The sequence below is a fragment of the Hippopotamus amphibius genome, chromosome 9 (assembly GCF_030028045.1).
Source record: "Hippopotamus amphibius kiboko isolate mHipAmp2 chromosome 9, mHipAmp2.hap2, whole genome shotgun sequence".
Classification (NCBI taxonomy): domain Eukaryota; kingdom Metazoa; phylum Chordata; class Mammalia; order Artiodactyla; family Hippopotamidae; genus Hippopotamus; species Hippopotamus amphibius.
The window spans coordinates 136,704,648-136,715,887 of NC_080194.1; the positions used below are offsets into that span (position 1 = coordinate 136,704,648).

At 44.4% G+C, this 11,240-nt stretch overlaps 1 protein-coding gene across 3 annotated transcripts; it reads right to left on the reverse strand.

The window, feature by feature from the left end:
• Positions 1 to 1,324: 1,324 nt before the first annotated feature.
• Positions 1,325 to 11,022, reverse strand: COQ7 (coenzyme Q7, hydroxylase). Of its 3 annotated transcripts, none has more exons than XM_057695459.1 (6): positions 10,864 to 11,022; positions 4,977 to 5,155; positions 3,705 to 3,819; positions 2,706 to 2,845; positions 1,970 to 2,038; positions 1,325 to 1,545 (listed from the first exon to the last, which is right to left on the reverse strand). In XM_057695459.1, exons 1-6 carry the CDS (start codon positions 10,934 to 10,936, stop codon positions 1,468 to 1,470), a joined length of 654 nt encoding a protein of 217 aa, XP_057551442.1. In that variant the 5' UTR covers positions 10,937 to 11,022; the 3' UTR covers positions 1,325 to 1,467. The 3 variants fall into 3 exon arrangements, with proteins under 3 accessions (XP_057551442.1, XP_057551444.1, XP_057551443.1); XM_057695461.1 differs by lacking the exon at positions 10,864 to 11,022 and adding an exon at positions 10,620 to 10,828; XM_057695460.1 differs by lacking the exon at positions 1,970 to 2,038.
• Positions 11,023 to 11,240: the final 218 nt, after the last annotated feature.

The window sequence follows — 11,240 nt, forward strand, 5'->3', positions numbered from 1 at the left end:
GAAGTCAGCCACAAAGCAGAATGAGATACCAAGGAAAAGATGATGAACAAAACAGGACCAGGGACTGCACCCTGGGAGCCTCTGGCACTGAGATCCAGAGAAGGAAGAACAGCCGCAGAGGCCATTTTCCTAGCAGTTTGGTAGCTACTTTAAGTACATTCTGTCCCTCCCTTTCTTTTTTCATCTCCTTACCTCCCCTCCTTTTAAGTGGGTACCTACTATGTACCAGGAACTGGAAAAGATACTTAGCCCTCCATAAACTCATAGTCTTTACAGGAAAGACATAAAATGCACGTTTATAAAATAATGGAGATATAGGCAATAACTGAGTAGAAATTTGGCTTTTCAGTTGTTCATCAGCTCCACTAACTATACTACAGACATCTGTTTGCAACCGAGCACAAGAGTTTGGCACTCAGTTGTCTTCAACCCTTCTCTCCCGTGTTTAATTTATTGCAATTATTACCAGAAGACTTATTCACTTGATCACATAAGATTAAATACACGTTCAGTTTAGGAAAAAAGAGAGGTTGTAGAGGACTAATCCAAACCGTCCCGGTGTCAGAGTCCTTCAAAACAGGACCCCTTGAGGCGAGTGAGCCCATCACGATGTGCCGATTACACACAGGGCACTGGGTGGGAGGCAAAGACCCAGTGACATGATTCTCACCACAAGAAGCAGACGATCTAGTCCAGGAGATCCCAACCCTGACTCACCCTAGAATCACCTGGGAGCTTTTGAAACCATTCTCATCCTGGGCCCCATCCTAATTAAGTCAGAATTTTTGGTTCACGATCTGAAAAATTCTAAGATGCTCTTCAGGACATTCTAATGTGCAGCCAGAGCAGAGAACCACTGATCTAGATTTTTTTCAAAAATAATTAAAAAGTTTGCAAATCATAAAAGATTTCAACAAAATATGAAAATTATAGTTTGTTTTGCTCCATTCTTTTGGGAACAGACCTAAAGGAAATGATTATAATTCAACTTCACAAATAATCCACAATTTAATATATTCTCTGATGGAAGTCACCTGCCCTAAACCCACAATTCAAAATAAAAACGTCTTCCACTTACCTGATGGGCTCAACAGTCTTGCTTTGTGAATCTTGAACACCGTGTGTCTTAAATTACTTTGTGTTACCAGTAAACTCATTTTCTTCTTCTCTTGAAGATTTCTGTTACTTTCTTAATGATTCATCCTTGATGCTTTAGCAAAAAAATTAACTATAGACCAAGCAAGGACCAGCTTCATTTGCTGTAATCTGAACACACCTGGCGAACCGTCATCCACATGGCCATAAAGCAGCACAGAGAAAAATCAATACTGGAGAGTTTTATTAATGAAAAAATCTCTCGCAGTTTATCAACAAATTCACAGAACAATAGCTGTACATGTCCTCTTCTGCCAACGTCACTTGTTAAAATACTATCAGCATTTATACACAAGGAAAAGTGGACGCACTTTAAAGTCTTTCGGATAAATATATCGCCACACGGCATCCGGCCTGGATAACGCTCTTCAGAACAGCATACGCTGGAGCCTGTGAAAAACAACAACAATAAGCAAACCAAAGAAACCTGTTCTACACTCCCCTTCAGTTGTAAGGCACAGGCCTGGCGTGGCAGGGCTGGGACTTCTCTGGATAAGTAATAAGATCTAAGAAACAATTTAATTGGGGGGGAAAGAAACCTATTCAAAAGGCTGGAATGCCTCTGCTACAGCCAAACACTTGACCCAACCGGTTTCTCCCGGGAAAGGGGGAAAGTGCTGCGGAAGGGGAAGGGAGAAAAGCAAGAACTAAGACTCCCGGTTGGGAGCGAGGCGTTTGTCTGCTTTCCATCAAGCAATGTACTGGTTTTCTCCCTGACGATCACTTGGTATTTTTCTGGGAACAGAAACCTTCCGGGCCCTCATCCTTCCTAATAAGGTGCCACCACAAGCAAACAGTAAAGGAGGGTCCCCACCAGTTCTGCGTCGTGCTCGAGGCCTATGTCATGGTGCTCAAGCTCTTCATCCCGAAATTTCCTTATCACCTGGTTAAGTAAAAAGAAATTGAAGCAAGTCAGCCTTCCACCTCCCTGCTGTCCTGACTTATTTTGGAGGCTAAAGCCTTGTATTATCACCTAAGACACAGGCAGGCAACCTTTTCCTACCAAGGGCCAGAGTCAGTATTTCAAGCGTTGGGGGCTGGAAGGTCCCCGTCACGACGACGCAGCTCGGCCACCCTAGAGAGGACGGCAGCCGCGGACATGCAGACGAGCAGGGCAGCTGTGCTCCCACAGAACTTTACGTACAGAAACAGGCGGCTGGCCACTGACTTAGGCGTAAAAAAATGAAACAGTTCCCTTACGGCTGTAGAACATTTCTGAGGATATTTACTTCTTTATTATCATTCTGAGGATATTCATGTATTTAATCTGAAGGGTTTGTGCTCATGGCATTTGCTGAGAATCGATTCACGATCCAGAAGCAGAGAGAATACAGGTCTGGGCTCAGGAAACACGGGTTCAGCCCCAGCTCCGCCCAAGCATGTGACAGGGCACATGGCTTCCGCTGCCTCAGTCTGCTTGCCTTTAACATGAGTCTGCTGGCCTAGGTTTCTAAGGCATCGCTACGCCCCAACACTCTGTTTAGTTCCTCTTCCCAAACTGCGTATCTGCCCTCTCCTCCAGCAGCCCCTCCCAGGGCACCGTCAAGCACCTGAAGAAGCTCCTCATACTTTTCGGGCTCCTGCTCCATCAGCATCCTGATCTGGTTGTTGTAGTGGTGCGCTATGGACTCCTCCACAGCCACCGTGCAGGCCATCGCGCCCTCCTTCCCAAGCAGCGAGGTTCCCACACCTGGAATTGTCAGATCCAGAAGGAGATCAGGTCAGGTCAGGGTCTGTCACCTCAGCACCCCGGACTCTGGGGCGGGATGATTCCCTGTGCTGTGAGGGGCTGTCCTGAACACTGCAGCATGTTCAGCAGTGCCCCAGGCCTTTACCACTCGGTGCCAGTGGCATCCCCAGCTGTGACAACCAAAAATGTCTTTAGATGTTGCCGAGGGTCCTCAGGAGCAACCTGCCCTCCTTGAAAACCACAGTTTTAGGTGGTACCAGGTCACAGTGTTAAACCCTGAATCCCACAGTAAGAATGTTCTTCTCTTTTCAGTGCTTTTTCTAACCCTCTGATTATGGCAGGAGCCAGTCTTCACTGGGGGTGAGTGTGGTTTTGGTTCTTCTATACCACTGACTCTCCTTTTTTTTTCTTGTCCTTTTTTTTTTTTGGCTGTGCTTCTCAGCTTGCAGTATCTTAGTTGCCCGACCAGGGATCGAACCTGGGCTCTTGGCAGTGAAAGCGCTGAGTTCTAACCACTGGACCACCAGAGAATTCCCTGACACTCCCTTTTTAAGAGTGAGCCGATCTCAGGTTTAGAACCATCATCAGGGAACATCATTTGACTACAATTGAATTACTGTAGCTTTTTTCTTCTCTGTTGTATTTATTTTCACTGTAACTTCTATTTATAAAAGTACAGATTTTAAGATTCTATCTTAAATAAATTTAAGGGGAAAAAAAGCCAATTTAACTTTGGAAAAACATTAAGTAAATTAAAAGGTTGTAAGAGGACACAGCAAGAGTTGTAGAAGTGGTTATTTAATGATTCAGTCATCCCAGACCTCTAGGCTCACACAGGCTCTTCCGGACAGACACGTACCCAGTGCAAACCCCACCACGTTCCAAAAAGGCATCAGAATGGTCGGCCGCACCCTGAAGGCAACCATCAACTCATTGAACTTCTTCAAGTGGTCCTTCTCTTGATCCCACATTTTCTGTAAGAAACATAAAAACAAAGACACGCAAGCACTGCACAGAGACCGCCTGCTGTGCGCCACGGAAGAAGCTACACGCCCCGTCCATCTGGGGTAGAGGAAGCAAAATGGGGAAAATGATGAGACCTGTGACTTCCCCCATTCCTCCTGAATCATCAGAGAAGAAACCCAAATATCAGACTACAAAGAGACTGACAGCAAACCAAGAGAAGCATCTGTTATCTTAATTCCAGACAAGCGGATCCGGAACCATGGTGCCAGAAGAAGTTCCTCAGACCCACAAGGCGCCTATTCAAGGACAAGGGTCCACACCCAAAAGAAATGAGATGTTTAGCCCATTTCAAAACTGGGAGGGCAGAAAATTACCTTGTATATAATTTCCTTTCAGACAGCCAGAAATGTAAGTATCATTTACATCAAAGAAAAAAGGGAGAATGATCCTTAAGAGCTAACACTTAAGAGTACGTCCCATAGCCAGGTACTGTCAGATAGCTTACATGCATAATTAACCACCTGCACAACTGCTCTGTGAAGGACAAACTGTTATGATCCTCATTATACAGATGAAGAAAGTGAGGCACAGAGAGGTTAACTAACTTGCCCAAGGACTCAGAGCAGGCATTTTAACCTGTGCTAAATGTCTATTACATGCAAGGTATTAGCTGTTCTACACCAGCTCATTTGTCACCAAAACCTAATGAGGTGTTACCAGTTCATTTTGCAGATACGGAAATGGAGAGGTTATGTGACTTCCCCAAGGTCACACAGGTAGGAGGTGGGAGAGAGCTGGAATGTGAACCTTGGTCTGTGTGACCACAAAGCCCAGGCCCATCCGTGTGCCTCTCGGTATAAAATACAAAACATCTCCGCTGGGCCTCACTAGGGGTGGGACCACAGTGTCTCACAGCTGGTGCTTTTACCCAATGCAATGACTCTCAGCCCTTTTTTATTGCCCCCCTCCCGTGAAATTTTAATACTACAGATAGACTGCATATGTTTACATACTAAATGTCCGCGCCTTATACAAGAATGATATGCTTTTTACTCCTCCACGTCCACCCCCATAACCGATGTTTGCTCTCTTGGGGACAACAGTACCTCCCTTGAGGATGCATGACCCAATGTGATTCATTACTCAGAAATAAAAAGGTGCCCACCTGAATGACCGGCCCGACGCTCGTCCGGCCCAGGACGGCCATCTGCCCCGCGTAGATGCGGTTCGCTCCGTATTCACCTGCGTGATCCACCCGGATTATTCGATCCACAGCTGCCCGATTGATACTGTCTAGGGTCATTCCCGAACTGCGAAACCTGACGCTGATTCTTCTTCCATAAGCTGCAATGCAAGTGTTTACTCCCCATTACTCTCGGGTAAAACTGAGATGTTTCCTTCATAGACGGAAGAAAGGGGCATCTTAGAACAAGGGTCACAGATAACCTTCCGATAGGTTGGGTATGCCCACGAGTGTATTCTGTTTAACCTGCAGTGGTTTTGGTTTTTTTAATTTAGTGAATGTACTTCTTTTTTTAAAAATTTATTTATTTATTTATTTAGTTGGCTGTGTTGGGTCTTTTTTGCTGTGCGCGGGCTTTCTTTAGTTGCAGTGAGTGGGGGCTACTCTTCGTTGTGGTGCGTGGCCTCCTCGTTGCCGTGGCTTCTCTTGTTGCGGAGCTCGGGCTCTAGGCGCGTGGGCTTCAGTAGTTGCAGCACATGGGCTCAATAGTTGTGGCTCACGGGCTCTAAAGCGCAGGCTCAATAGTTGTGGCGCACGGGCTTATTTGCTCCACGGCATGTGGGATCTTCCTGGAGCAGGGATTGAACACGTCCCCTGCATTGGCAGGCGGATTCTTAACCACTGCACCACCTAGGAAGCCCAACCTGCAGTGGTTTTTGTTTTTTAAAGTAACTTAGTTACCATTATTTAAAACACAGACAATTTTAACTAAAGATATGGGCTCTGGTTTCACTTTAAGTACATGACGATCTAGAAATACTGACCCTGTCTTCTCACCAGGCAGTTGACATGGCAGCTGCCTCTAGATGGGCACAGTTCTCCAGTTCACCCACCCGTCCCTGCTCTGTTCTGCACCCTGGCTGCACAGAAGCCCTAGGGAGCTCTCAAAAGCATGGCTGCTCCTCCCCAGTCAATCGCTGGGAGGGGGACACTGATGTTTTTAAAAAGCTCTGTGCACAAATCTTCTCTGCAGCCAAGGTTAAGAACTGTAGCTTTAATTTCTCTTAAAAATAACCACACCCATGGGCATCTGACTTTGAGAATTTAATCTAAGCCTTAGAGTTGATTTGATTAAGTACCATCTCAATATGGTACTTAATCAATTCAACTGAACTTTTCTTGCTTTCAAAATGTAAATTCTTCATGATAGATTAGATTTTGTTTTTTAAAACAATCTCCAAACAGTAACACCTTGACTGTAATCTCTGAGGCTTGTACTAGGGCATTCCCAAAGTTCTCTCCCCTAAGAGAAGACTTCTGTAACATGTTTAGATGTATAAGGTTTTATCAACTCATTTTGCAGATACGGAAATAGAGACTCAGAGAGACCATTTAGTTTGTAATGTGAACCTGTACTGACATCATCTTGAGATGTGTTTCAAGGCTCTTATGTATGACTACTGTGTGTTTAACAGATACTTCTCTTCATTTAGGCTAACCCGAACACCCACAAAATACTCAGAAAGTTTCATTCTGGGTACATCTATAGTTTGGGGGGTTTTTTTGTTTGTTTTTCATTAAAAAAGGCTTAAGTGCTTTGGACACAAAGTGATGGGGCAGGCCTGATGAAGCTTGAGGTGGTTCTGCATTTGAACTTTTCAGGCAGGGGATTTTAAATGCCTCACCCTAAACAAAGGAACAGTAGATATGGGGGTCTGAAGCATGTGACCCAGCTTTGATCCACACTTCCACATAACCTGCTCTACCTCACTGAGCTTATCTGACTCAAGAAAGTGGATGGAGTCCAAGTTCTGCCAGGTGTAAGGTACCACTCAGATGTGTGCCATCAGACAGTGGGTCACTGTGGTCTGTGGCCATATGTAGAGAACAATTTGAGACATTTGACGAAGTCAAGGTAACCTATCCCAAGTTTTTGCCTCCACGTCCAAAAATTGGTGCTTCCATCAGTCTGGCCTACTTGTAGAAAGATGGGGCCCAAAAGTTAAAACTGAAAACGATGAGATGATTCTATTTCTTAAAATAATCTTGTTTTCTTGTTCTTTTATTTTGTTATTCCCACCCAAAAACGTGTTAATGGGAAAGAACTTTAAAGACAACTCAATACTTTTTTTTTTTTTGGCCATGACATGCGGCTTATGGGAGCTTAGTTCCTGGACCAGGGATTGAATCCGGGCCCTCAGCAGTGAAAGCACCAAGTCCTAACCATTAGACCATGAGGTAATTCCTCAGTCCTCATTTTTAAGAAATCACGTATTGGGAAATAGAAAGGGGCTGAGTGTGTAGGAGGAGGGTGAGTTCAAACACACAGCTGACTTTTGATGGGTAGAATTATACTTCTATTAAAAACATACTTGACTTTTCCCCAGCATTGCAACACTTTTCCAGATTCAGGCACCTAATAAATTCTTTTTGGGGGGGTATGTATGGAGGGTGGGGTATTGTAATATTTGCTATTTCTATGTTTTCATAATCTCTGCAAGGTGTCTTTAAAACATTTGGGATGGATGCTTTTGGATTGGAAAAATTAATATTATTTAAATGGCCATACTACCCAAAGCAATCTACAGATTTAATGTGATCCCTATCAAATTACCCATGACATTTTTCACAGAACTAGAACAAATAATCCTAAAATTTATATGGAACCATAGAAGACCCAGAATTGCCAAAGTAACCTGAGGAAAAAGAACAAAGCAGGAGGCATAACCCTCCAGACTTCAGACAATACTACAAAGCTACAATAATCAAAACAGTGTGGTACTGGCACAAAAACAGACATATGGGTCAACAGAACAGAATGGAGAGCTCAGAAATAAACACACACACCTACAACCAATTAATCTTTGACAAAGGAGGCAAGAATATACAATGGAGAAAAGACAGTCTCTTCAGCAAGTGGTGTTGGGAAAGCTGGACAGTCACATGTAAATCAATGAAGTTAGAACACACCCTCACACCATACACAAAAACAAACTCAAATGGCTTAAAGACTTAAATATAAGACATGATACCACAAAACTCCTAGAAGAGAACATAGGCAAAACATTATCTGACATAGATCATACCAATGTTTTCTTAGGTCAGTCTCCCAAGGCAATAGAAGTAAAAGCAAAAATAAACAAATGGGAACTAATCAAACTTATAAGCTTTTGCACAGCAAAGGAAACCATAAACAAAATGAAAAGACAACCCGCGGACTGGGAGAAAATATGTGCATATGATGCAACCAATGAGGGCTTAATTTCCAAAGTATACAAACAGCTCATACAACTCAATAACAGCAACAAAAAACCCAATCAAAAAATGGGCATAAGACCTGAATAGACATTTCTCCAAAGAAGACATACAGATGGCCAAAAGGCACATGAAAAGATGCCCAACATCGATAATTAGAAAAAGGCAAATCAAAACTACGAGGTACCACCTCACACTGGTCAGAATGGCCATCATTTAAAAGTCTACAAATAATAAATGCTGGAGAGGGTGTGGAGAAAAGGGAACTCTCCTACACTGTTGGTGGGACTGTAAACTGGTGCAGCCACTATGGAGAACAGTACGGAGGTTTCTCAAAAAAAACTAAAAATAGAGCTACCATATGATCCAGCAATCCCACTCCTGGGCATATATCCAGACAAGACTATAATTTGAAAAGATACATGCACCCCAATGTTCATAGCAGCACTATTTATAATAGTCAAGATATGGAAGCAACCTAAATGTTCATCAACAGGTGAATGGATAAAGAAGATGTGGTCTATCTATCTACACACACATGTATAATGGAATACAATGCCATTTGCAGTAACATAGATGGACCTAGAGATTATCATACTAACTGAAGTAAGACAGAGAAAGACAAATACCATATGATATCACTGACATGTGGAATCTAAAATGTGAACTTATTAAGAAATTAACAAATGAACTTATTTAAGAAGCAGACTCACAGACACAGAAAACAAACTTATGGTTACCAAAGGGGAAAGGGAGTGGGGGAGGGATAAATTTGGAGTTTTGGATTAGCAGATACAAACTACTATATCTAAAATAAACAACAAGGTACTACTATATAGCATAGGGAATTACATTCAATACCCTGTAATAAACCATAACGGAAAAGAAAAAAAAAAAGTGGGATGGACCACAGACAGGGTACAGAGCTAGAGTCAGAAAATATTTATCCTATCTCTAACACAGACCTAAGACAATTTAGAATTATCATGTCTTACATGTAAAATATGGAATGATCAGGTTATTCCCTTTTCAAAGGAAAACACACAATAATAAAAGCTTTCTTACTGAGTTATCATGAAGATAAATTAGATACAGGAAGCAAAGTAACTACAAGTGAAAAAGAATGATTCTTATTCTATTATTGGCTCAACAAAGGAGCATTAAAAATCACGTTCAACAATCCACTGACTTTTACCTGCATTATCACACACTTTAAAATAAAATTGAGAGGGACTTCCCTGGTGGTCCAAAGGTTAAGAATATGTCCGGTAATGCAAGGGTTGGGGGTTCCATCCCTGGTTGGGGAACTAAGATCCTACATGCCATGCACCGGAAGTACTGAGCCCGCTGCCACAACCAGAGAGCCCGTGCATGGCGACGAAAGATCCCGCGTGCCACAACTAAGGCCCGACACAGCCAATAAACACACAAACAAACAAAGTTGAGCAACAATAAAACAAAATTGAGGCGCAGTGCTAGAAGCTCTCAAATGCATCATTTTATATTCATGTTTTCCCCAAATGTGAAATGTATACCAATGGTGGTACCTAGGAGATTGCAAGTGGCTAATGGGAAGATCTTAAGTGGCTATGAACATGCATTAAGTAACACCCATGTTTTTTAGTAAGAGTTATTCTCTTCCAACTCTTTTGATTTCATGGAGACTGCCTCAGTTTACAGCTGACATATCTTAAACATCTTCCTAACACTTGCCAATCTCCCTTTCTTACCAGAAAGGTCTTGGGTTCAAGCCTTGGTAGGCAACAGTACCTAATACAGTAACTTCCTGTTTTCAGCGTTGTTTTTTTTTTTTTTTATGATTACTTTTCCCGGGACAGGAAATACTGGTTTTCCGTTTACCATAAGGATCAAGTTCCCGTGAAATTATTTAAAACTGGAACGCGGTTTAGGAAAAACAAAACTTTAATAATCAAGATACAAATGGCATGGCTATAACGCAAAAATCCTGAAGGTGGTACACGAACGATTTAACTTTGAGAAATTGACCTCACAATTTTCTCAGGCAGCTGGGCTGAAACGAGGATGCGAGGAGCCGGGATTCAAGCCCAAGTCTCCCGACTACCAATGCGATGCTCCTTCCAATACCCCTGTGCTTCTCAATATTGCAAATGCATGCAAATCATTCGATGGGCTTGTTAAAATACAAACATAGCCTCCAGCAGGGCAGGGGAGGGAGGGCAAGCCGACGCCGCCGGTCGTAGGACCACCTACAAGGCCCACGGCGAAGGCTACAAGGACCGCCCCCCACGCCACCAGGACACTGAACTCTCAAGGCCGCCAGCTGTCCTCAGTCCGGAAGGCCGAGCACTTCTGCAGTGACGTCACGGAACAGGTGCTCAATCAGCTCACCCGCAATACAAGGACCCGGAACGGGCGCTCCAGAAAGTCAGCGCGGAAAGCCAGCCCCTTCCCGCCCGGCGGGCCTGCAGCGCGCCACAGGCCTCGCCCCGCTTTTCCTGCCGCGCAGTCGCGCTCCGTCGCAGCCCTGTGACGTAACGGGCACCTCCCCCGTGACCTCTCCGACCCGAGCCGCAGGAGAAAATCCCTTGGCTCGCCGGCCCAGCGCGGGGCGGCGGTCAGGCTCGCCGTTTACCTGAGAGGGGCCGCCGGGCGGCCGTGCGTAGCTGCCACAGGCAGTGAGAAGCCGCCACCCGGGCGCAGCTCATTGCCGCGGCAGCAGGTAGACCCCTCCTTGAACGGAACGATCCCAGCGTGCCCTTAGCGCAGACTGATGTCGCACGGCCGACGTAAGGCAGAGGCGGCCGGCTCCTGCACCGGTGGGAACGCCCCTAGGCCCCCGCTTCCACCCGATTGGTTGGAAATGTCAGATGCGAAGTTTCTATTGGATGCAATCACTATCAATCACTCAGGAAGGGTTGCCATGGAGATGAGAATGCTCATTTGCCCATTCTAAGATCCGGACAGGGTAAAGATTACTCACCTCAATTCCTGGGAAAGAGGACCTTGAGA

What these genes read in the sequence shown, in the direction of transcription:
- COQ7 (XM_057695459.1), bottom strand. Translation starts at nt 10,936, where the DNA reads ATGAGCTGCGCCCGGGTGGCGGCTTCTCACTGCCTGTGGCAGCTACGC. An exon ending in GCGTCGGGCCGGTCATTCAG is followed by an intron (nt 3,820 to 4,976) that starts GTGGGCACCTTT and finishes TGTTTCTTACAG; the next exon opens with AAAATGTGGGATCAAGAGAA. An exon ending in TCGAGCACGACGCAGAACTG is followed by an intron (nt 1,546 to 1,969) that starts GTGGGGACCCTC and finishes TGTTTTTCACAG; the next exon opens with GCTCCAGCGTATGCTGTTCT.